The 21,973-nt window shown below is 53.3% G+C and overlaps 6 protein-coding genes across 6 annotated transcripts; 2 read left to right on the forward strand and 4 right to left on the reverse strand.

Annotated features, from left to right (window-relative positions):
- Positions 1-262: 262 nt before the first annotated feature.
- On the reverse strand, positions 263-1,425 carry D7B24_008849 (uncharacterized protein; the record flags this gene model as incomplete). The annotated part of the gene is made up of 3 exons (XM_028642932.1): positions 263-802; positions 852-1,357; positions 1,416-1,425. The coding sequence occupies 3 exons, from the start codon at positions 1,423-1,425 to the stop codon at positions 263-265; spliced, it is 1,056 nt and encodes a 351-aa protein (XP_028493394.1).
- Positions 1,426-3,385: 1,960 nt separating this feature from the next.
- On the reverse strand, positions 3,386-4,417 carry PHO85 (negative regulator of the PHO system; the record flags this gene model as incomplete). Its single annotated transcript, XM_028642933.1, has 2 exons — positions 3,386-4,288; positions 4,349-4,417. The coding sequence occupies 2 exons, from the start codon at positions 4,415-4,417 to the stop codon at positions 3,386-3,388; spliced, it is 972 nt and encodes a 323-aa protein (XP_028493395.1).
- A 3,910-nt stretch (positions 4,418-8,327) lies between these two features.
- PAP1 (polynucleotide adenylyltransferase) lies at positions 8,328-10,513 on the forward strand (the record flags this gene model as incomplete). The annotated part of the gene is made up of 6 exons (XM_028642934.1): positions 8,328-8,473; positions 8,535-9,282; positions 9,355-9,991; positions 10,087-10,198; positions 10,251-10,365; positions 10,457-10,513. 6 exons carry the CDS (start codon positions 8,328-8,330, stop codon positions 10,511-10,513), a joined length of 1,815 nt encoding a protein of 604 aa, XP_028493396.1.
- A 689-nt stretch (positions 10,514-11,202) lies between these two features.
- On the reverse strand, positions 11,203-12,874 carry DML1 (the record flags this gene model as incomplete). Its single annotated transcript, XM_028642935.1, has 3 exons — positions 11,203-11,470; positions 11,530-12,682; positions 12,742-12,874. 3 exons carry the CDS (start codon positions 12,872-12,874, stop codon positions 11,203-11,205), a joined length of 1,554 nt encoding a protein of 517 aa, XP_028493397.1.
- A 987-nt stretch (positions 12,875-13,861) lies between these two features.
- On the forward strand, positions 13,862-15,448 carry FKH2 (transcription factor; the record flags this gene model as incomplete). Its single annotated transcript, XM_028642936.1, has 4 exons — positions 13,862-13,978; positions 14,069-15,076; positions 15,141-15,268; positions 15,367-15,448. 4 exons carry the CDS (start codon positions 13,862-13,864, stop codon positions 15,446-15,448), a joined length of 1,335 nt encoding a protein of 444 aa, XP_028493398.1.
- A 1,111-nt stretch (positions 15,449-16,559) lies between these two features.
- Positions 16,560-20,542, reverse strand: CLU1 (Intracellular distribution of mitochondria; the record flags this gene model as incomplete). Its single annotated transcript, XM_028642937.1, has 4 exons — positions 16,560-20,177; positions 20,247-20,302; positions 20,356-20,451; positions 20,506-20,542. The coding sequence occupies 4 exons, from the start codon at positions 20,540-20,542 to the stop codon at positions 16,560-16,562; spliced, it is 3,807 nt and encodes a 1,268-aa protein (XP_028493399.1).
- Positions 20,543-21,973: the final 1,431 nt, after the last annotated feature.

Consider the following 21,973-nt stretch of genomic DNA (forward strand, 5'->3'; position numbering starts at 1 on the left):
CTTTAGGATTCAGGGCGTTGGAGGGGAAAGGATGAAAGGCTGAATGCGCGGGGCATCGTTTGAGCGTCAAATTCGGCCATAGCGAGGTAGTCTGGGAGTGATACCAGGAGTCTCTTGTAACAACTTTGCCCACAGGCCAAAGGTCATATATCAGCAAGAGGTCATGACGCAGCAACATACATCACTGTCAATTGACTTAGTATAACAGGGTATTATTTCGACGGTTCGAAGTGCCGCGATACACCGCTACTATTGGATCGACTCAACATTGGAAAGCAACGCTATTCTTTTCCACCTTATTCGACCCCCTTGCCGAGAAGCCCGTTCCGTCCGAGCGCAATTCTGTAAGCCCCGGAAACTCTACTACTGCACCACTGGCTTTGCAGCTAGCCGGGCTCGCAACCAAGGGCCGGTCGCATACGAAGCAGGCCTGATCTGGTGCATCAGCAGTAGCAATCTTTCTAGGCTGAATGAACTTGGTGACACAGTTTCGGCACATTACGTGACCACAAGCGTCGGCCATCATCGGCCGCGACGCGTTGCCAAGAGTTCTCATACAGGATGGACAGATGGACTTGGGCTCCGTAGGGTTGGGAGTCGTGGTAGCGCTGGCATCAGGCTCCTCTTTTGAAAACTTGACCTGCTGGAGTGTCTTAAGAGAAATGGGGTGCTGTGCATCATTAGTGGAGGCTGGGCATACCGGCGTCACCTTGTTGTTCCTCTGCTGCCACACGGCTGTCTCCAGAGGGTTGGTTCCGGGCGTCTGGGAGGGCGTCCAGAACGATGGCATCTTGTCTTTCGACTGAGCATATTAGCAAGCTGTTCGGTAGCAGAAGTCTATGTGGACCTACAGTCTCTTGGTCGATAATTTTTCGCGCCTTAGCACGATCCTGGTTCGCTATCCTCTCTGCCTCCTCTTCATCAAAAACAGCCTTCCTCTTGCCAGTTCGTACAGAGGAATGGTGTTCATCTTCTGCTGGTGACTCTGGCCCAACCCGCTGCGGCGCAAGTGTCAGGCCAGCTTGTATCGTTTCGAAATCTTTGACTGCGCGCTTCTGTGCCTCCTCGTCGTCGCGATCTACAGCATCCTGTAGTTCCTGTTGCGCCTTCTCTCGTGCGCGCATCAAGCGTTTGATTTCCTTCTTTTGAGCGAGCAAGTTGGAGATGGCGCATTCGCGGCAGAATATATCGCCACGACAACAGGATACCGGATCACGAGCTATCTCGAGACAGAGATAGCATGACCCAAATGGAAGGTATGAATCGCGCGTGAGTCGCGCAGTGCTGGACGCCCAAGCAGCTTTTGCGAGGTCGCGTTCGTAGGATGTGAAGACGCTTCTGGAGGTGTTCCGCTTGCCTGTTCTCGAGTTAAGCGACAGATCCGTGCTTAGGGAGGGCTAGCTTCTTCGCCTTACTGTGAGACATGGTAAGAACAATTCTGTATTTCGTCAATGGAGTCGAACCGAACTTGCGTGAGAGAACAGTGTGGCACAAGGGGAATCTTGCGGAGCGAGGCCCAACAGATGTGCATTTTGGATTGATTCGCATCTGTATGCGGCGCTTAGCCAGGCTGGTGCCCTCAGCTGCTGTCATCTGCTAGCAGCTGGTCACGACACGTACCGAAATCTTCGAATCGATCGACTGCGTTTGTTTCTCTGACTATCATATCAATTTACAACATCGGCAATTGCGTCCATCCTCCCCAAGGACGCCCTGTGTGGGAGCTCTGTACGTTGTTGTAAGCGACACTCGTTTTTACGGTAACCTCGACTTCTCGCCATGTGCTATTTTCTTTAAATCCAGGTATGCTGAAATTCCTCCACAGCAACATTGACGTTCATATTGATGGGTCCTCACGCTCCTCAACAGTGCAGCAACTGTACTTTCTCGATTCCCAGTCTTTTCGAGCACCTACACTTTACGTACACGCAAAGCCAGTGTCAATTATCCCAGCACCACAGCATGGTCGGGGGTGAGTTACAGCCCTTGCGGCGGAGCTTGGCATGGCGCTTGAGTTCTTCGGTTGTAATGGGCCTCACCGGCGCCATTTCCAGAGCCTTCTTGCACGGCCTCAACGACGTGCAGACTGAGGGCTTGAAACCATTCCTTAAGCTTTTGGATGAACGGCAGGAGGGGAATCGTCGGCAAGGGCTTATTACAGGTGAGAATCGCGCTGTTGACAAGACAAGACCTTAGGCATTACTAACTCGCGGGAACAGTCTCAAACCATATCAGCGTGTAAGGCTACGCATGTCCTATACATGGCCACTTCTTCCTAACCAAATCCCCTAGGCTAGATGACCCAGTCACGTGGGGAGTGTTACCACTGAAGTATGCTTTCAAGCCTCGAAATCTTCGTTGGGGGCTCGGAGCTCACGATATATGTTTCAAGAAGTCAGTGCGACCACGACATACCTCGACAACGACGAACAGCGCTTACGAATATACAGCAAGTTCATGTCAACTTTTTTTAGCCTCGGCCAGGTTCTACCAACCCATCGACTACTATATTCGCCTCATGGGGGCCTGTTTCAGCCGACCATGAACGAGGCCGTTCGCGTGCTCTCTGGAGAAGCAACAAGCCCGCCGTCCGGCGCTTCGGGACCTACTTTCACCACCAAAGCGGGTGAGGTGTTTCCTGCCCCTTCGGCCTATGATGAAGAACGCAACGCCTGGGTGCATATGTTCCCAGAAGCATGCGTCCACCAGCATCCCGAACTCTCACTCCGATACTTCAAATGGGGCGTTTCTCGCTTGATCCTCGAGAGCAACCCTGCGCCAAAATTCGTGCCCATGTTCATTGACGGGCATCATCTCATCATGCATGAGAACAGAGGAAAACCGCGCTGGCTTCCGCGGGTTGGGCAAAAAGTAAGGGTTGTGTTTGGTGATGCAGTAGATGTGGACCAAGTTTTTGGCGAGTTTCGTAAGAGGTGGAGACATCTGGTGGAGGAACACGAAGTTCGCGTTGGGGAATCCGGTAAACCTCTTGCTCCGGAAGCTCTTGAGGGGCTGGAAGAAGCCATACAGTTGAGAAAGAAGGTGGCTGAACTGGTGAGAAGCCAGGTGGCGCGCCTGAGAACCTCGTCAGGATATCCGGAAGACGACCCGTCCTTCGCGCGAGCCGAGACCTGGATACGTGAGCCCACGAAGATGGCATTTCGAAGTCCAGTGGACGGCAGTTTCGTCCACAAGGAATGAGGACTCTTTAAATCCGATCCTGGGACCAGGGGAACCAAATTGGCAAAGGCCACCGCCTATGGTTCGAAAGAGATATTGCGCCGGCTTCCGCGGCAGGAGCGTTACGGAGTGTAATATAAGACAGTTTGAGACGAGATACTTGACGCCTGATCATCATGCTCTAGGCTTCGCCAGGGGCAGTTGGCTAGTAGCCCTCGTAAGAGCCCTGCGCAGGGGTATAAGCTCGAGCCTGGGCTTGTAGAGCTTGCTGCTGCTGGTGCTGCTGCATAATAATGTCATTAAACCAGGGGTGCTTGAGTGCCTCGTTTGCACTGACGCGCAACTCTGGGCGCAGCTGCAGCATGCGTTGAAGGAGATCGATACCAGTAGGGTCAATTTGTGGAAGGATCTGGCGAAGGTCTTGTGTGGCGTATAGACTAAACGTTGGCTTGTACTCAGGAAGCTGGGTGATTCCGGTCCAGGTCCGTTCTGTCGGCGTTCCCATGATGCGGAAGATCCTTGTGAGTTGATCTTCGTTCGTGGTGCCAGGGAATAGTGGCCGACCAGTGTACATCTCCGCCATGATACAACCTGCTGACCATATGTCTATACTTGTGTTGTAGGTACGACTGCCGAGGAGAACATCGGGTGCCCTGTACCACAGGGTGACAACCTCGTTCGAAAAGGTGTTCACTGGAATGCCGAAAGCTCGAGCCAAGCCAAAATCACCAAGCTTCAGCTGGCCCTTGCTGTTGATAAGCAAGTTCTGTGGCTTGAGATCGCGATGCAAAACCCTATTTTGATGGCAAAAGTCGATGCCTCGAAGCAGCTGATACATGAAGGATTTGATCTGTGCTGGTTTCAGAGCACCCCTGTCGCCATTCGTGTCCATGTACTTCTTCAGATCGCCATCTAAAAACTCGAAAACGAGCATGAGTTTGTTCTCGGTGTGAATAACATCGTGGAGGGCGACAATGTTCTCGTGTTTGAGCTCCTTCATAAGGGATATCTCTCGGATGGCGGTAGAAGGAGTGCCTTCCTCGGAGTCAAGGTGAATCTCTTTTAGCGCAACCAGCTCGCCGGTTTGTCTGTTACGACCTTTGAAGACCTGTGTGCAAACGATGCGGTATCAGCACCCACCAAACAACGGTTGAAAATGACCTCTTACTGTCGCATAGGTTCCCTCGCCGAGCTTCTCGAGCTGTTGGAAAGAGCTTGGATGCCGCTTTCCGTCCATTCTGACTGGCCAAGACACTACTTGATACTCAATTTGCAGGGTGGTGGGGTAAAAAGGCTTCTTGGAGATGCTTTGACTGCCAGGAAATCAGTAATCCTGATGGTCGACTATATCCGCCTGTCGTGAGACTCTTGAAACATGCAGTAGTGGGAAAGATGGGATTAGAGATGTTGTTTCGAAGCCAGATGTGCAGTGATGGAAGCAAGGTCAAGTTGGAGAGGCTGGCTTGGCCTCGAACGCTGCTGGTGGGGAGATTTCTCCCGCTAGGTTAGACAACCCAGTCACATGGCGGTGACATATTAGTGGAGCTCACATCCCTTGTGGGAATCGGCAGCTGCTTCCAATCACCTCAGTCTATCGGTTCTGGACGCCTAGGTACCTACGTGGTACCTACCTACCTACTCCTCACGAACCTGCCTACCTAGGTAGGTACCTTAAGTACCACTGAAGGTTTCTTTACCTTAGTTGTACCTTGCCTGATATATCACCAAAATAGATTATTGCGATATCTACCCTTTCTTCTAAGAAAGATCGGACCTAAAACCCTTCAAAAGCACGAGCAGTGCGGGTGGAACAGCGAGGCCTCAACCCAAACATTTACTCCATGAGTTGGCTTGTGGCATGGCCGACAATACCTGTGCATTGAGGCCATGTGCCACGAGCCACCATCTGAGCGGCGTGGTTTGGCAGTGCTGTCAAGCTGTATATGGCATCGTTACTTTGGGCACTGTTGGGCACATGGTCTGCAGGATCGGGCGCCTTACAGTGCTGGCTTATCTTGGACCAAGCGAAGTATTGCGACAGCGCGAAATCGAATGCCGTGCCGCTCGCTCTGAATCAAGTAGAGCTGACCATAAAGTGGAGTACTTGAACCCCTCATCCGCACCAGCCTGGCTCGTGATCACATCCTGGTACGTAGATCAAGATGATCCAAGCGGGGGTGTTTTGGCTTATCACTGTCCCTTTATCGCCATCGATCACCCCGCCAGCAGTTCCCTTCTTGTACGAAGTTGTTACTTGATCTATTCTACTTACTGTCTATGCTACAATAACATCCAGAGAATAAGAATATTGACCAAAGGCTCCTCAACTATCTAATTGAAGAACAATTCATGTTCCACTCGTGGCAACATGCGACCCCTACCTGGTTGCGACACAATCCCCATGAATACGGTCGGCGGTGACGACACCACTCATTCGTTCGTCACCGTCAACGCTTCCTCGCCCATGAGCTTTGTATTCACCGACGATATTGCGATCGATAGCCGGGCCTCACCCGAGTTTCCACCAGCTATACCGTTGTGTCCTAGCAGATCGCGGAAGGAACCAAGCATCTACCATTCTAGTAACGTTTCATCTCCATGCCGAGCTAGCGACCAGAGCAAGGCGACGACTTCGTCGGCGAATACACCACCTGCAGTCCACACCCCCCCCACGCCTCAAACACCGCTGGAAGGGTATTCGACAGAAATGAATCATGCGCCCGGACAGTCAATACCGGTGTTATCTGGGCCGACCTCAGTAATCAGCAGCCAATCTTCCCGTCGAGGATCCCTGTCCTGTTCACTCTCTGAGGGTTACGGAAGCTATGCTTTGAGTGCTTTTGAAGATTCAGTTACGGATCATCCACCCCGACCCCCTGAGTCTATGGACCATATCGAGTCGCAACTTATCATGCCCACACTTGCTGTGCCGACACGGAGGCCTTTTACAGAACAGGGCAAGGCCCTGGGACGACTTAAGCTGCTCGTGGCCGGGGACACAGGTACCTTCAAGTCATCTTCACTCAATCTCGATCATTGTCATGTACTGATGTCTTTTTCCGCCAGGTATTGGTAAAAGTTCTCTCATCAGGGCCATCATCCAAAGATGTGAACATATCACCCATGTCGACCCGCCAGCGGAATGCACATCGAGACACAGAATGGGCTCCCCAATCGACAGTGTCAACAGACATCAGATAGCTGATCGATCTTGCCTTTCCATATCAGAAACATTCGCAAGCACAAAACCATACCCGGCCTGGTGGAGCCTTGTGGACGATGTTAGCCTTTCTCCTCGTCGGCAAAGCCTGGGCGATTCCGTTTTGGACCGAAATATCTGTTTTGTTGACACTACAGGCTATAACACAACTAACCATGTAAGTCTCGAGATGCCTCCGCTGCTGGCGTGATTGGGGGTTATTGACGTGTATTGAGAAGTCCATTGTCGCTGAAACTTCGCACTATATCGACCAGCATCTAAGAAGGAGTATGATGAGCGGGCTTGACGAGTCGAACGTGCTGTCTACTATCAGCAATGGGGGAGGTGTTCTAGTCGACGCTGTGATCTTCATGATACCAGGCTGCGGTCAGCTACACTATTTTGGCACATCGGGGGGGGAGTCCAGTTGGCTGACAAGCAACAGGCCTTTCGTCACGCGATTTAGACCTAATTCGACATCTAGAGCCAAAAACCAGCGTAATACCCGTTATCGCGCAGGCAGACACGATGACTTCTGCACAGATCGATTGCAGCAAAGAGCTCATACTCAGGCAACTAGCAAAAGCAAATATCGCACCCTTCGTCTTCCACACCTCTAATACTAAGGTTGCGGAGGTGCCTATCGTTTTTGCTGTTTCGAGCAGCTCCAGCACTGACGAAGAAAACATGGATGCAAGTATCCTTATGAATTCTGAATACATACCCCCTTTAGCTCCATCGGATTTCACAGCACTTCTCGAGCATATTTTCAGCATAGAAGGCAGTTCGCGGCTGCGCCATGCAACGGCCAGAAAGCTGGTGAGATGGCGCAAGAGGCAAGATGGAGCTAGCTGTTCCGAAATGGATTCGACAATTTGCGGGGCCGCAACACGACGTACAGACAGGCAAGTAGTTTCGGCTGTCCTTCGCAGGTCGCCGAGTGGTCGCAATTGGGGACAATGGACCCAGGTCCGCCTAGTTGACTGGGCCTCCGACCTACAAAGAAGCCTGGTCCGGGACCGTGTGGCATGTGACCGAGCGCTTTACGAGCAGAGGACAAAGTGGCTAGAGAGCCAGAGTGCAGAGGAGATCGACGCACGCATGGCCCTGACACTAGCCTCACGCGATAATGGTCCCGCGGGCAAACCGTGTCGTCGAAGTATGAGGTCAGGAGAGTCGAATGTTAAGCCACAAGATCCATTAGGCCTTGTCCAGCTGGGGATGCAGATGAAGTGGACGGGTTGGTTTGCCTTGGAACTCGCAGGCAGTGCTTCTGTGATGGGTTGTGTAGCTTTTTGGATACTCTCTTCGTGAAACATGTAGACGCAGCTTTCAGTTGGCTTGGATGATGAGAAGTACAAGGTGTTCGGAGCATGTTTTATTGGATTTGGATGTTCTTTTTCATAAGTTTTAGATCATTGGAATCCCTCTCTGACCGGGACATGTCTCTGTTCTTCGCTTGGTTCGGATCGGAGTTGCCTCAGTGGATACATATTTGGTGCCTTGCATGCAGCCGCGCGGGTGTTCACGTATGTGGCGATGACAGTGATTCGTAATTAAGCGCAGACCCCAGTGGGTGGGTCCGCACCTCGTACTCTTGTACTGCAGCCGTCACCAAACGTAGACGAGCTTCCTGCAGTTCACGTAGTTACCAGCCCCCTCGAAGATTTGTCGACAATCGTTTCTCAGGCGGCCTATAGTACGCCCTGGCATCCAGTAGCGAACCATTCGCGCCCCGGAAACCACCGCCATTGCGACACATCGATCCATCCTGGCTATTGGTAGAGGCCGGGCTTGTTGGCGCTGGGGTCGTCACGAACCTGCTCCTGCCGTTGCCTAAGGTACCCGTTGACGCCCTGCGACCACGGCCTTGCGCTGCACCTTCAACCTCAAACACTGCTCAATTACCGATCCGCAACTTGATCGTACCTGACAACGTTCATTTACCATGGTTGGGCAGGGCCATCCCCTCGGCGTGACGCCGCCGATCTCCACCGCGTTGCCAACCGACGCCGAGCATGCGACCAACAAGACAATGCTTGAAGAACTGAAGCAGCAAAAGACGTTTGAGTCACCGGCAGAAACACAGAAGAGGTCTGTCAGCGTACGAAAGACAGTGGAAGGTTGCCAAATCCTCTGCTAATCCCCAGAGCAGACACCAGGTACTCGAGCAACTCCAAACCATCTGCGATGAATTCGTCAAACAAGTGGCACGAAAGAGAGAGGAAGGCAGCGAAGCATTGATTAAAGATGCCCGAGGTAGGATTTTCACATATGGTAGTTTTAGGCTTGGGGTCTACGGTCCTGGGTCCGATATCGATACTCTCGTTGTCGTTCCCAAGTACGTCACGCGCGACGACTACTTCGAAATCTTCCCGGGCCTTCTCCAGAAGATGACACCAGCCGACGCCATCACCGATTTGGCCGTGGTATCTGACGCATTCGTCCCCATCATCAAGTTCGAGTTCTTCGGCATAAGCATCGATCTGATTTTTTCGCGAATCGCCAGCCTGAAGCAGCTTCCCAAAGACCCGCAATGGAGTCTTGCAGACTCCAACCTTCTCAGGGGTCTCGACGAGCGGGAGCTTCGGTCCCTGAATGGCACACGTGTCACCGACGAGATCATAAACCTGGTACCTGAGCCCAGCACCTTCCGGCTTGCTCTGCGAGCAATCAAGCTCTGGGCCCAACGCCGAGCCATCTACGCCAACATTATGGGCTTCCCCGGCGGTGTTGCGTGGGCCATGCTCGTGGCTCGAGTCTGCCAACTGTATCCAAAGGCCACCAGTTCCGTCATTGTTAACAAGTTCTTCCACATCATGAGGCGGTGGCCCTGGCCGCAACCTGTCCTCCTCAAGGCAGTCGAAGAGGGGCCTCTACAGGTCCGCGTTTGGAACCCAAAGGTTGGCGCTACATCTCAAATCTTGGTCTATTGAGTCCCAGGACATGTCCGGTTACTGATGGTCTGGATTTAGCTGTACCGTGGAGACCAATTCCATTTGATGCCCATCATCACACCCGCGTACCCGTCCATGTGTGCAACCTTCAACATTACCAAGTCGGCCATGACGGTTATACAGCGCGAGCTGCAACGCGGTTGCGAAATTACAGACAACGTAATGCTTTCCAAACGGCCGTGGGGCGACCTCTTCATCAAACATACCTTCTTTACCTCAGGGTACAAGTATTACATTTCCGTTGTTACAACCAGCACCACCAAAGAGGCGCACAAAATATGGTCTGGCTATGTTGAGTCCAAGGTCCGCGTGCTTGTCCAAGGACTTGAGCAGCATCAATCTATTGCTATCGCTCACGCTTTCAACAAAGGCTACGATCGTCGTCACGTTTGCCACAACGAGACTGAACTCAGCCAGGTTCAGGAAGGTAGTTTACAGTACCTTGCCGGGCAAGAGACTACAGAGACCCCCAACCCCGAAATCGTGGGTGCAAAGGCCGAAGGCGGTCTTGCCTTAGACGGCTTACCATTGGGTGGAACTACGGAGACGGGAACCGAAGCCAATGGAACTGGTGAAGGGGTCGAAGAAGAGGTGCAGACATGGCCGACAAACGTTTTCACTACCACTCACTACATCGGTCTCGAGCTGGGCGAAGGTAAGCAATGACATGCATAAGTCTGGCTCTTCTGAAATCCCGTCCATTTTTCTCATCTCGCACTCAATTCACTGTTAGCAACACTGACCAGTCAGGCGCGAAATCACTTGATCTTTCCTATCAAGTCGACAGTTTTAAGCAACTATGCGGCCAGTGGGAGAAGTACAGCGCAAAACTTAACCATTTGACGGTCCAACACGTTCGGAAGTAAGTTTGGATGGTGCGACTATTTCGGCGGTCTTTGGCTGATAATATGCAGCTTCAATCTTCCCGACGATCTCTTCGAACCGGGCGAGAAGAAGCCGCAGAAGCAACAGAAGAGAGCAGCTGGCGCCAACGGCTCGGCGCAGACGAAGAAGCGCGGCGCCTCGGAGGTATGAAATCAGCGTACTCATGCAATCTTCGGCTGCCGCTTGGACGTTGCTGCTCTGTATTCAGATGGGATGGCTAATTCATTAATCACAGGAAGCGCAACCACCAGCGAAGCGTCAGCAATCTTCAATCACAGCAGCCGCTGGCTGATCCCACACAGTTGAATGCCTGCAAGTACACACTGCCGAACAATACAGCTTTTGCCAATGCTCTGGCAGGGTAGGGAAGATATGGTTTCCCACGGAAGGTTGTGGCCCCGGGTAGTTGTTCACAATCTGTGAGACTACAGAGTCGACTGACCAATTCCGGGCGAAGCGTCCGTTTCCTTTAGGGTGTACTCGATCCCATACTTCGTGAACCGCCATGTTCATGTTCCATAGGCGAGGTACTTCATGCGGCTACTTATGTCAGTCGAGCTGGGTTGTAGCAGATTCGCAACTCCTTAACTAGACCTCACCCAGATGGGGAAAACCCGTAAGTTATTTTCCAGCACTTCTCTGTTAGGCAGGAAAGTTACGAAGAATGTAATGCCTCCGGCCAGGGGAAAGTGTCACGCGCCGCTGGTGTGTTTTCAGGCGATGGCAAACCAAAAAATAAGCGTCAGGAGGAATCCAGTGGGCAGCTGTCGTTCATTGTAGTGGTTCGCCTTGTTGCAGTCGGCGCTTGTAACGGGCATTGCGTGCCTAGTTTGTAATTTGACGACGGTTGCATTCTATTTGCAAACCTCCGATGTATTCAATAAGCCTCTCAAGGGCTAGCTAGTTGAGAATTGAATTGACTTGAAGACAGAATGACACGTCACTTTTGGTTGAGTTTGCGGTTTGAGCCGGGGTGTCCATTCAACTATCGTCGCCATCGTCACTGCCACTGGACCACCCATCCCGATACGCCTCAGCTAGCTCCGCAAGGTCATTGCTAATGTTTTCTCGGTCTTCGATGCCGAGTAAAGGGGTGGTCAACGTGCGCAATCCATTCACAGCCTCTGACACTGTACTGTCCGTCGACAGACACGTTTCGACACCGACGAATTCTTTTGGCTCTGTTTCTTGGGCGGTGTAGATCTTCGGGAAACTGTCGAGGAGGGGGAATGCAATATCAAAGGAATGGCTGTGTATCTGGGCGTCAGATGGAAACAAGAACAGTGAGGCAATAAGAATAGTACTGACACATGCTCAGTAGCCCGGCCTGTTCGTGCTGAGCTGGTTGCGACATCGGCCTCGTCCTGTTGCCCTCGAGCTAGGGAGTCCCATCCACGACAAGTCCATTCCCTACCAAAGACATGAGGATGGCTGTGGTCTGGACTTGGCCTAGGCTTCGTTTTGGCCAAGTCAAGGAGATCTATATCCAGGGGCAGGTCTTCATCGCTTGCCATTTGCTTCCCTGCTCTGGAGTCGTGTGGTTCTAGCGGCATAGCTGAGCTAGCAGAGGCAGACATCTGGAGTCGAGCCAAGGCCTGCTTTCCGCCCTGGTTCAAGCGTTCGGTCAAGTGGCCGAGGGTGTAGCGAGACGAACCAAATTTGGCCCGTGACGATAGACCGGCTGTCTCAATTGCGGTGGCCATCAAGGCGCTCGTTTGCCATGGAGAGGCGGAGTTGAGGCGGACGTTGGAAGGCAATCCGGCGCGGGGTATCCTCATGGGTATGACGAGGGAGGCATGCTCGCAGAGGGCCGCCGTCGAACGGGCAACGTTTATCAGGTGAAGGCGACTTTGTTGGGAAGCGTGGAGGCCCCAGACAAGTATGGTTGCTTTGGGGTACTCATCACGCATACGATCCAGGTACTCGGCAGCAAAGCCTCCCCAGGCATCGTCGAGAGAGGTAAAGACCTGGATGGCTTGCATCTGGTCTGCCTCCTCCACGAAAGGACGGAAATCGCGGTCGGCGATGTCATGCTCCTTGTCGAGAGATTGGAAGAGCTCCTGGCCTAGGGGCCACTTGTCGAAAGGCCTGATTGATGAGTTGAGCTCATAATCGTAAAGCTGGTTAAGCGACTTGGGATGATAAAATGTACGGCTGAAATCTGACCAGTAGCGTACATGACTTTCGTCGAGCTCGGGAGGCACAAGCCCAGCATCCAGGCTCTGTTGATAAGCCGTGGGAGCAACGGATGGGAGTTTGTGGGTTACAGATGCGCCGTCCCAGGAGAGTGCGGCAGAAGGATCATCGCCGGGGTCATAAAGGGCATTTATTTTGCGGAGTGAGCCAAAGCCGCCCTTGAGATCATAAACAACGGTGCGCGGCAGGAAGGTTTCGGCGCCATCGGCGCCTCGCCCAGGCCGCCAGTGTATGTTGTGGTCGACGGTCGGCTCTTCGTCATCGTCTGCATATGAAAAGTACGACTCCTGTATACGGGGAGACAGGATTGAATTAGCACCTTACGCCAGACAGAGCGAGAGACCATGATAACAGTGTACAGAATGAGACTGCGAGGCTGTCTGACCTGAGTGTTCCAGAAGTGAGTAGCCACGTAATTACTGGGTTGACCCAGCTGCAGAGTGATGATTTCGTGCATTTTGCTTTTTCCCTACCTGATCACCGAGGCCTTGTGTTGAGCTGAACCACGAGGTCCAGTTGTGCTGACGGCACAGGTTCTGATAGCTTGGTGACTGGGCAGGTGAGTAGGTAGGCAGGCACCTTAGGCGGGTTCATGTACCTAGCTGATGTTACAGTTGGGTCTGCAAGGGGGCTTGTAACTCGACCCCGTATTTCGATTAGGGCTTTATTGTGCGGCCGGAAAGTGCAACACATGTGCCAAAAGCTCTGGTGTCGAACGAGAGTGGTGAGCATCGATAGCCCATGGCATTCTGTGGCATGGCTTTAAATAACGAACTGCCCAATGCTCAGTATACTCGCGTTGAGCCCGTGAGCATGTCTTGATAGAGTCGGCAGAAGAGCAAGGTGCGTGTCGTCATGACCAATACCACGCTAACTCGTCTGGTTAGCAACTACCCAGCCAGGTACGTAAGTTTTTTTTTTTTAGCCCTTCTGTCTGGCCTGTTACTTTTGACCCCCTCCGCATCGTCCCCACTGTCGAGGTATGGCAGCTCTCTATAACTGTGTAGAGGTACATGCATGCTCTGAGACACCCCTGCCCCGAACCGGCTCCTTGACCCTCGACCTTTAGTGCACGAGGCGGAACACTCAAGTGACGCGCTCCATTACGGTCTTTCGTGTTTCGCGATTCCCTTGCCAGCCCGCAGCTTTCTGCCTCGAGACACTCTGTTCACTTGCTCATCCTCCCTATATCGCGTCATCTCTGCACAGATATCAACACAACCAGCCGTCAATCTTTCTTCGGCATCTTCCTCCTCATCACTACCGTCAGACTTGACGTCCTCCCAATCGCACCATATCCTGCGAAACGGAGAGGTGTCGCGCAGGCACGTACTCAAGCCCTGCCACCCAACTGCTCGCAAACCACCACCGGCACTCAACCCAGTCTGTTGCAGCGTCTTCAGCTGTCACGTCGGCCGCTGGCTGCTGCCGCCAGATACGAAGCATGCCTCCATCTACGAAACGCATACAACGATCGCGGCGTAATACACACCAGGCCCAATCCCCTCCAGACAGGCCCGAAGAACCTTCGCCAACTCGCCCTTCAAAGCGTCGCAAGAAGGTAAAATCACGCCCTCCTTCACACGCCCGTCGCGCCTCGTGCCAAGTGTCTATGATGTGGCAAGCTGCTGACTTGACTTGCTCACCATAGGCTCCAGAACCGCCCGCCTCCGAACCCGCCGAGGACGACGAGTCGACTCTCACTGCCGACCCCTCTGGTCCCAGCAACTCGGACGACCAACTTCTCTCGCAGGTTGTCCAGCATCTAGTTTATCCCAAAGAGGGCCCCATACAAGCCAGTAAAGATCATGCCAATGTCATCCATGAGGCCAACCAGGACGGCGTCAAGGCTTATGCCAAGATCGCCGCCCAGGATTGGACCTTCTATGTCACCAAGCTCAACGTCAATATTGGCCGAGCCGCGGATCCCGCCGCCTCGGGCACTCAGCAGCAGGAGGACCCTGAGTCCGACGACTTTGTGCATATAGATCTCGGTCCCAGCAAGCTCGTCTCTCGACGCCATGCACGTATCTTCTTCAACTCGGAAGACGAGTCCTGGTTCCTCGAGGTTATCGGCCGCAACGGTGTCAAAGCCAACAATAGTCCTTTAAAACAAGGCACTTCCCGTCCGCTCCAGAGCGGCGAGGTGCTAGATGTTGGCGGTACGGAGATGATGTTTGTCTTGCCCACAGAAATCAGCACCCTCCACATCCATCCGATTTACCTCAAGAGACTCGGTATACCCAAGCAAGACGTGACAAGTCCCATTCCACCACCCTCAGCTGCAGGCCCCTCAGACGAACCACCTTCATCACAGCCAGCCTCTTCTGGAAGATCACAACCCTTTCGTCAACCTATCGCGCCTGCGCCTCCCGACTACAAGCGTCCCGGCACACCACCATCCGCACGAAGCAAGGTTTTGTCTGCGCAGCACAAGTCGCCTGGCTACTCCAGCTCAGGTACTCTATTGCTGAGTGCCAACGATGTGGACCTCAGCCAGGATGACAACAGGCACATTAAACCGCAGTTCAGCTATGCGCAAATGATAACTCAAGCCATCATCAACACACCAGATGGAAAGCTCAATTTGAACGGGATCTACAATTTCATCACTGCAAATTATGCCTACTACAGGCACCAGCCCGCAGCCGGCTGGCAGGTACGTCACAATTGTTGCAGTGGTTCATGTCGATAATCTATGCAGCAACCTGACTATCCTGCAGAATTCCATTCGTCATAACCTTTCTCTCAACAAATCGTTCGACAAGATAGCGCGATCTACAGACGAGCCGGGCAAGGGCATGAAGTGGCAAATCGTTCCAGAGGCCCGCGAAGAGATGACTCGCACAGCGTACAGAGGGGGCAGAGGGGGTCATCGTGGCTCTTCGGCACCCTCATCACCCAGTCAACTCAACTACATTACTCATGGTCCTGGGGATGTGGTTACAGGTTCGGCCAGGAAGAGGAAGCTCCGGTCCATCGGATCTCCGCCGCCAAGCTCATCGCTGCATGCGGTACAATCCACACCTGATCGTGCCTCTCGCCACCTTCCACCAATGTCAACAGCATTAACCGCCGATGGAAGCCCACTGCCGCGACCACGTAGGAGTGCGGCGGCGCCAGCCTCGTCGAGCTATACGAGCGTCCAAGACCAGTCTCCGACTCTAACATCATCATACCTGCCAGAGGACGGAACTTCATTCGTGACGCCCGCGCCTCACCGCGTGCATCCAAGACTGGCTCCTCCCAGTACTGCGCAGCGGCCGAGCCAACACATGCCAACTAGTTCACCTGCTCCATTCTGGAGGTACGCTGATATTGGCAGCACACCACTTAAACCTATTGGTCATCTTGACTTGAGTCCTACGAAAATGGCTGGCCGGCTCCCACCACAGAGCAGCAGCCCACCGCCCCGTTCTGCACGGTCACCAGTTACGAGCCCAACGCGGGGCCATGACACGAGAGAACAGACAGAGGAGGCCGCTGCAGAACCACCTGAGGTTGAAGAGGAGGAAGGCTTTGATCTGGCTAAGTAAGTTCCGCAAGCGTCTTCCGTCAGTCGATATTTGTTGACCAATACTCCCAGGGGTTTCCAAAGCATAGGATCATACCATGCTCCAGTCAGTCATGGTCTTGCTATAGCGAGCGCTCTCGGCGCAAACAAGCCTTGATTTTATGCTTCGCTGCGGAAATCTAAGCCATGAAGTCCAGGTTGCATGTTTCCTAAGCTCCTTGATGTTCGTCCCTGCCGGGCAGTCAGTTGTTTCTTGCGTGGCCTTGAATGCTAAACACCTTGCTGTCTGTAGTCAAGAATTAAGGATCACATGGGAATGGATGCGATTTGGAGTGAAGATGAATTTTGATTACACGGATTGAGTATTGTGTTGAGTCTTGGCAGCAGGCTGCCCGTTGGCCCACATGCTCTGATTGACGGCCCTCTCGCCCAGCCCCTTAACCAACCATGCAAGCTACATGAGCCAATGCGGCATCATCAGATACCTTGACCTTTTGAACCGTTCTTTTTTGACATGTCTATTATACAACAAGATTCTCCACGCTAAAAAAGAAAGCTCTTCCGTAGACTACGCTGCCGCAGAGTAGTTACTGGAAAATTCCGGGAGGATTCTAAATCGGCGCGTCTTTCAAGCCTTGCCTCGCCTCTTGGGGTTACCCCTGCTTGGCCGCTTCGAAGACTTGTTGGTTTGTTGGTCGTTGCCCTCAATGAATTTGATGAGCTCATCGATGCTACGCGAGTCCATTTGAGAGGAGCCATCGAGCTGAGTCTGGCGAGAGGTCGAGGCGACAGCAGAGGGTGCGTCAGCTTCGAAAGGGGCGCCTCGAGGTGAAAATTTGATGCCTGTGCGCAGGCGGCGAGTCTGCATATCTTTGGCGTGCTTTGCGATGGAGACGGCGTTCTGGGTTAGTTGCTCCAGCCAGCTCTCTGCCTCCTTGGTGTTTTTGTCGTCAGCGCCTAGCTCGCTCAAGAAGATGTTGTAGGATTCTCGCATGCGCTTGACTGCGCCCTTGGAGTCTTGGTCGAGGGCCAGTGCTTGCGCAAGCTGGAACAGCAGCGTTGCAGCGTTGATCGACGACTTTCCGAAGACCTTCTCGCAGACTCGTAGCGATTCCTCAAACCATAATCTAGACTCATGGTAGGCCTTCAGGTGCTGAAGCATGACGGCACCATTGTTGATGGTCGTAATCGAGTCAGGATGGTCAGGGCCATAGATTATCTTCCAAAGCTGAAGGGCGTGCTTCGCATACGACAAAGCGCCTTGGCTGTCGCCAGTCTGGTGGAGGAACAAGCTGAGGTTAAGGTAGTTGAGTAGTGTCTCGGCTGAGTCGACACCAACCGTCCGCTCAGAAACAACGATCGCCTTGCGGGAGAGCTCTACAGCTGCCTCCTTCTCATCCAGCTGGTAGTAAAGCATGGACAGTGTGTTGTACACACGAGCAACTTCTGGGTGAAGAATGCCATAAATCTGCTCGTGCAGGGAGAGAGACTCTAGCAGAAGCTCTTGACCAAGCTTCTTCTGCGACTGCATGATGGAGATGCGGCCTGCCTCCAGCGCCTCCTCGGCAAGAGCGCTGCGAGGGCAGGAGTGCTTGACGACAGGGACAATGTTGATGACATCGTCGGCACTGAACGTGCACGGTGCTCCAGTAGTAGCGACTGCAGCAGGCGAGGCGTCGCGGTTCTTCTTTTTGTTCTTCTTCTTTGACTCGCCATTAAGCTGACCATTGGCCGTCGCATCAGCGGGCTTGGCTTCAGTAGGAGCTTCGGTACTGTCCGTCTTGGAGAACAAGTACTCCTTGGCTTGCAACTGGAGACCAAGCTTAAGAGAGATTTCTCTGAGGGTCTGAAGAGGCTTAATGCTCTTGTACCACTCGCCATCCAGCTTAAACCTGTACCGTCGATGTGTTTCTTCAGAGATACGAGCCCTTAAGATCTGCGGAGTGACTGATTCGTACGAGGTATCGAGATCCGAGTAAAGCGCCTTCATGGTGGGATCCACGTCGGCAACAGGCTTCGGATTCAACTCCGCGCCGAGAAGGCAGTTCAGAAGATGGGCAACGCAAGACGAGGCCAACGGGCTGGGGGTCTCCCGCAAGAAGGAAGAAATGACGTGCTTAAACGAACGGGCGACCATATCCTGGATGGCGATATCCCTTAGGCACTGGAGTCGCGGGTCCGTGCTCAGGGAGGCAATCCTACCCAGGTACCTCACGTTGATACCCCTCTTGTGCAGCAAACGACTAAGTGCTTGGCCATCCATGGGGAAACTGATATCACAATCCTGAAGCTCGCGCACCAAGTCAGGAATGACCCGATCGGTCAGATACTCGCAGGCGACACGAACATCTTTCTCGTCAGCCTTGAGTTCCGCTTTCTCGTCGGGCGTTTGAGGCAACTGGCCGCTGAAGGCGTCGGGGTTAAGAGCGAATTGGAACTGAGAGAGATCGATGCGGTCCTTCTCCTTCTCAGAAGTTGCTTGAGCTTCGGTCGATTCGCCTGTGCTGTCGGCAGTCGAGGCCTGCTTTGTCGCGTCGTCCGTGGAATCCTGCTTCGACTGAGCGCGCTGCGCGAGCTGCTCGTCAACCCACTCCTTCATCTTCTTCCGGCCGAAGGATTCCACAAGCTCAGGACGCAACACGGTCATGCGGTGAGGGTATTCAGGGAACTCGCCCTTTTCGGCTGAAGCCTCCAGCCAGGGAACATCCAGGGGTGTGACTCTGTAAAGATCGAGCACGTATTTGCGTCCATCAGTTCCCATCAAGCCCTTAGTCTCAACACTGGCCTCGAGGTCGATGCGTTTGCTCTCCTTGTCCCATACTGGATGTTTCTTAACCCTCAACGCACGGGATAATTTCTCAAAGACCGAGACGAAGCGATCATCCGCAGCTACAATATCTTTGCCTTCCACAGCGCCGTAGTCGATTTGATTCTCGCCAGGCTCGCGGGGTTTAAAAATACCGGGAACAATACTCTGGCCAACGATGCGCTTTCCGAGGTAGTCGACGACAACTGTTGCAGTAGTGAACAGGCCGTCAACGTCCAGCTGGTTCACTAGCCTTACGCCTGCGACGTCCTTGCCAGTGGCGACCCGTGCAGCTTCATCTCCGCCCTCTGAAGTGAACGTGCCCACACCGTCGGCTCCGAAGGAGAAGAAGACGTTGTTGTAAACAAAAATTTGGGCATCCTTGCATTCTGTAGGGTTAAGGGGTGGGATTTCGCCACGAGCTACCAGGACCGCACCGCGGGTGGCAGCGTCGTTGTAATCCGCGAAGAGCTTGGAAAGGAGTCTTTCGCGGAAAACTCGATCTTGGACAGTCTCTTTCGGCAATTCTTTCGCCGATTGGAACTCCTCGTTCCAGTCCCGCAGCGTGTCAGTATTGTCCACGCCCGCAATCAGGTACGTCTCCTGGGAGCGAGTAGGGTCGGAGAGGTGTGTGCAGTGGGGCGACGTGGTGGAGGGTACAATCCAGGGTGCTGCGGGGATAGCGTTGGCAATCTGGAACGTGGCAAGAGGGTCTTTGCGGTTGTTGAACTCCTGCAGAGCCTTGAAGCTCGACTCAAAGGACGGAGATATGAGCTCGAGGAGGCTCAGCAGCGAGTGGGCAGACTGTCCTTTAGGAGCCGGCCGCGGTAGCGGATCGAACTTGCTGTTGGAAGACTTGTTGACGTAAAAGCCGCCAACGTGTGCGGTGACCTGGAACTGTTCACCTTCGTTGGTCGTGATGATCAAGTAGAGCAGGTGCCCCCTTTGTTTCAGATGGCACGGGGGCGGGTTCCAGGACGAGAGCGTGATGGTCTTGATGGTCTTGGGAGCATCGTCGGGTGGGGGTGGTAGGAGGTGAGAAATCGAAGCTGCAGAGCTAAAAGTGGACTCTGCCAGTGTTTCAGGCTGCTCAGCAGGCGGCTGATCTTCGTTTCGCTCGGAGCCATGCTTCGCAGTAACATCGATAGAATCAAGGAGCGACAGGCCGGGCAAGATACCCTGGACTACATCGGCACGGTCGCCCGCACCACCGATGAGCTCACGGATCCTAACAAGATGTATGCGGGCCTCCTTTTCGGTATAGGGATCCTCAACCAGCGTCACGTTAGGATTTTCGGCAATGCCGGGAACTTCTGACATGGGGATGAAGTCATTGACGCGCTCGCCATTGTGCTCGAGGTGGAAGCAAGTGTACCGGAAGGCCGCAGGCAAGTCAATGATGGACTGACGAACTTCGTGAACTTGCTCCTGGGGCGAGACCTGCCATTTTTCTTATTAGATAAGATGTCACAGGGTAATCTGAAGCAGTCGTCAAGCAGTAGGGCATACCAGGATCGTCATGGAGTAGGGCTCTTGCGGTAGGCTAATCGTGAGGTTGATGAGGGCTGGTCGTCACGTCAGTTTGCTATCAAGTCTCAGTGAGTAGACTGTGCCGTACCCTCAGCGGCGTGCTCTTCCTGATCAACATGGTTTTCGGCAATCGCGGCATCCTGCCCAGCGTCATCTTGAGGTGCGACTTCATCAGCGGCAGGGACTGGATTGAGTCAATGAATAGGAATATATAAACTTGGGAAGACTGCCTGCTCACTCGACCCAGCAGGAACCTCGTTTTTCTCGGAAGACATGGCGACGATGATATTTTGTAGCAGCTGCTACAAATCCAGGAGGTGGGAAGAGTCGGTGCTACTGGTGCAGTGTCGTTGTGACCAAGCGTAAAGCAAGGCAGTAAAGTGTTGGGGGAGTATGATGAGTTCGATGTTGTACAGGCAGTAAGCAAATCGAAAACTCCGGCGAAGGGATTAGCGCAGTTGAATCGAATACTAAGAAACACTGTCACAAGCTTCTAGGCTTCCCTGTGACAGACAAAGGGAATGTACAAGCGTGGAGATGTGGAAAGGGGTGGTGGATGATGGACGAAACTCGGGAAACGCTGAACGGGAAAAAAAATCATCGTCAGTCGCTGGAGTACCAGGTAGCTTAGTCCGGACCGCCTATTGGGTCCCTTCCCTCTGGGGCATCAGGAACCCAGGACGGGGAAAAAAGGGAATGCGTGCACGGGTCGAAGCCGTCGCATGAGCTTCATTAGCCAACCATGTGTCCTAGAAAGCGGCAATCTGTGGGCCTCTGAGCTCCACGGCAATGTGCCGGCACAAGCTCGGTTCATCGCCTGCAATGCAGTGTGACCTCAACATGCCTGGTGGCGCTAGTACGAATATAGTAATTGAGTAAACAAGGGACATGACCAAACACCACCTCGTTCATCGGTCGTTGATCCTAAGCTTCACTTACGTCGATAGACGACACGACCTTTTACGAAAGAATGTTTGCTCTAAGCGAACTTGCATTTCCCCTCTCGAATCCTTGACTTCTGACGCGTCTGGGATGGCGCTCCCTTGTTCTTGGTCTTCTGGCATCCAAGTAAACATTCGCAACCTATAACATCATTTCTACTCGCAGCCTACACCATATGCATATGGTGGCGGCCTCGAGCCCGCTTTCATACCAAATCGGCTCACGCCAGAATGTCGCCTTCTACGACTACGCGGTCATCAAAAGCATCACCAGCGACACGATTACCGCGAATTGACAAGTCACGATTGTCATGGACTGCAACGAGGTGTCATCGTTTGCTGCGGCCCCTTCAGAATCGCATAGCTGCGCTACGGAGGGAGATATATGTTCAAGAGCGCACGTTCCCTCACATACAACCTGAGAACCTCAACGGCTCTACCAAGTTGTTGCAGAAGCGGAAGATAGCAGAAGGAGACCAGTTGCACGAAACAAAAAGACCATGCCGTACCTATTCCAAAAGGCAGACTACCGGAGCTGATTGCGCCGTTGACACGACACGCTGGGGTCATGAGGACCGGCCGCGAACTCTCGGTGGTCCCATGCCGCAGACTCTCATCTTCCGCCGGACCAAGCTGGTCAAAACCGAGAAGGGTGTGTCTACCCAGGCAAGTAAGGACGGTCAGGGCACCCGCAACAGGAGCAGCCGATCCGTGTCCTACTCGGGCAATCCGACGCAATCTGGACCGCTCATTGCGTCGATCGGC

The sequence above is a fragment of the Verticillium nonalfalfae genome, assembly GCF_003724135.2.
Source record: "Verticillium nonalfalfae strain VnAa140/NRRL 66861 chromosome Unknown scaffold_82, whole genome shotgun sequence".
Taxonomy (NCBI): Eukaryota; Fungi; Ascomycota; class Sordariomycetes; order Glomerellales; family Plectosphaerellaceae; genus Verticillium; species Verticillium nonalfalfae.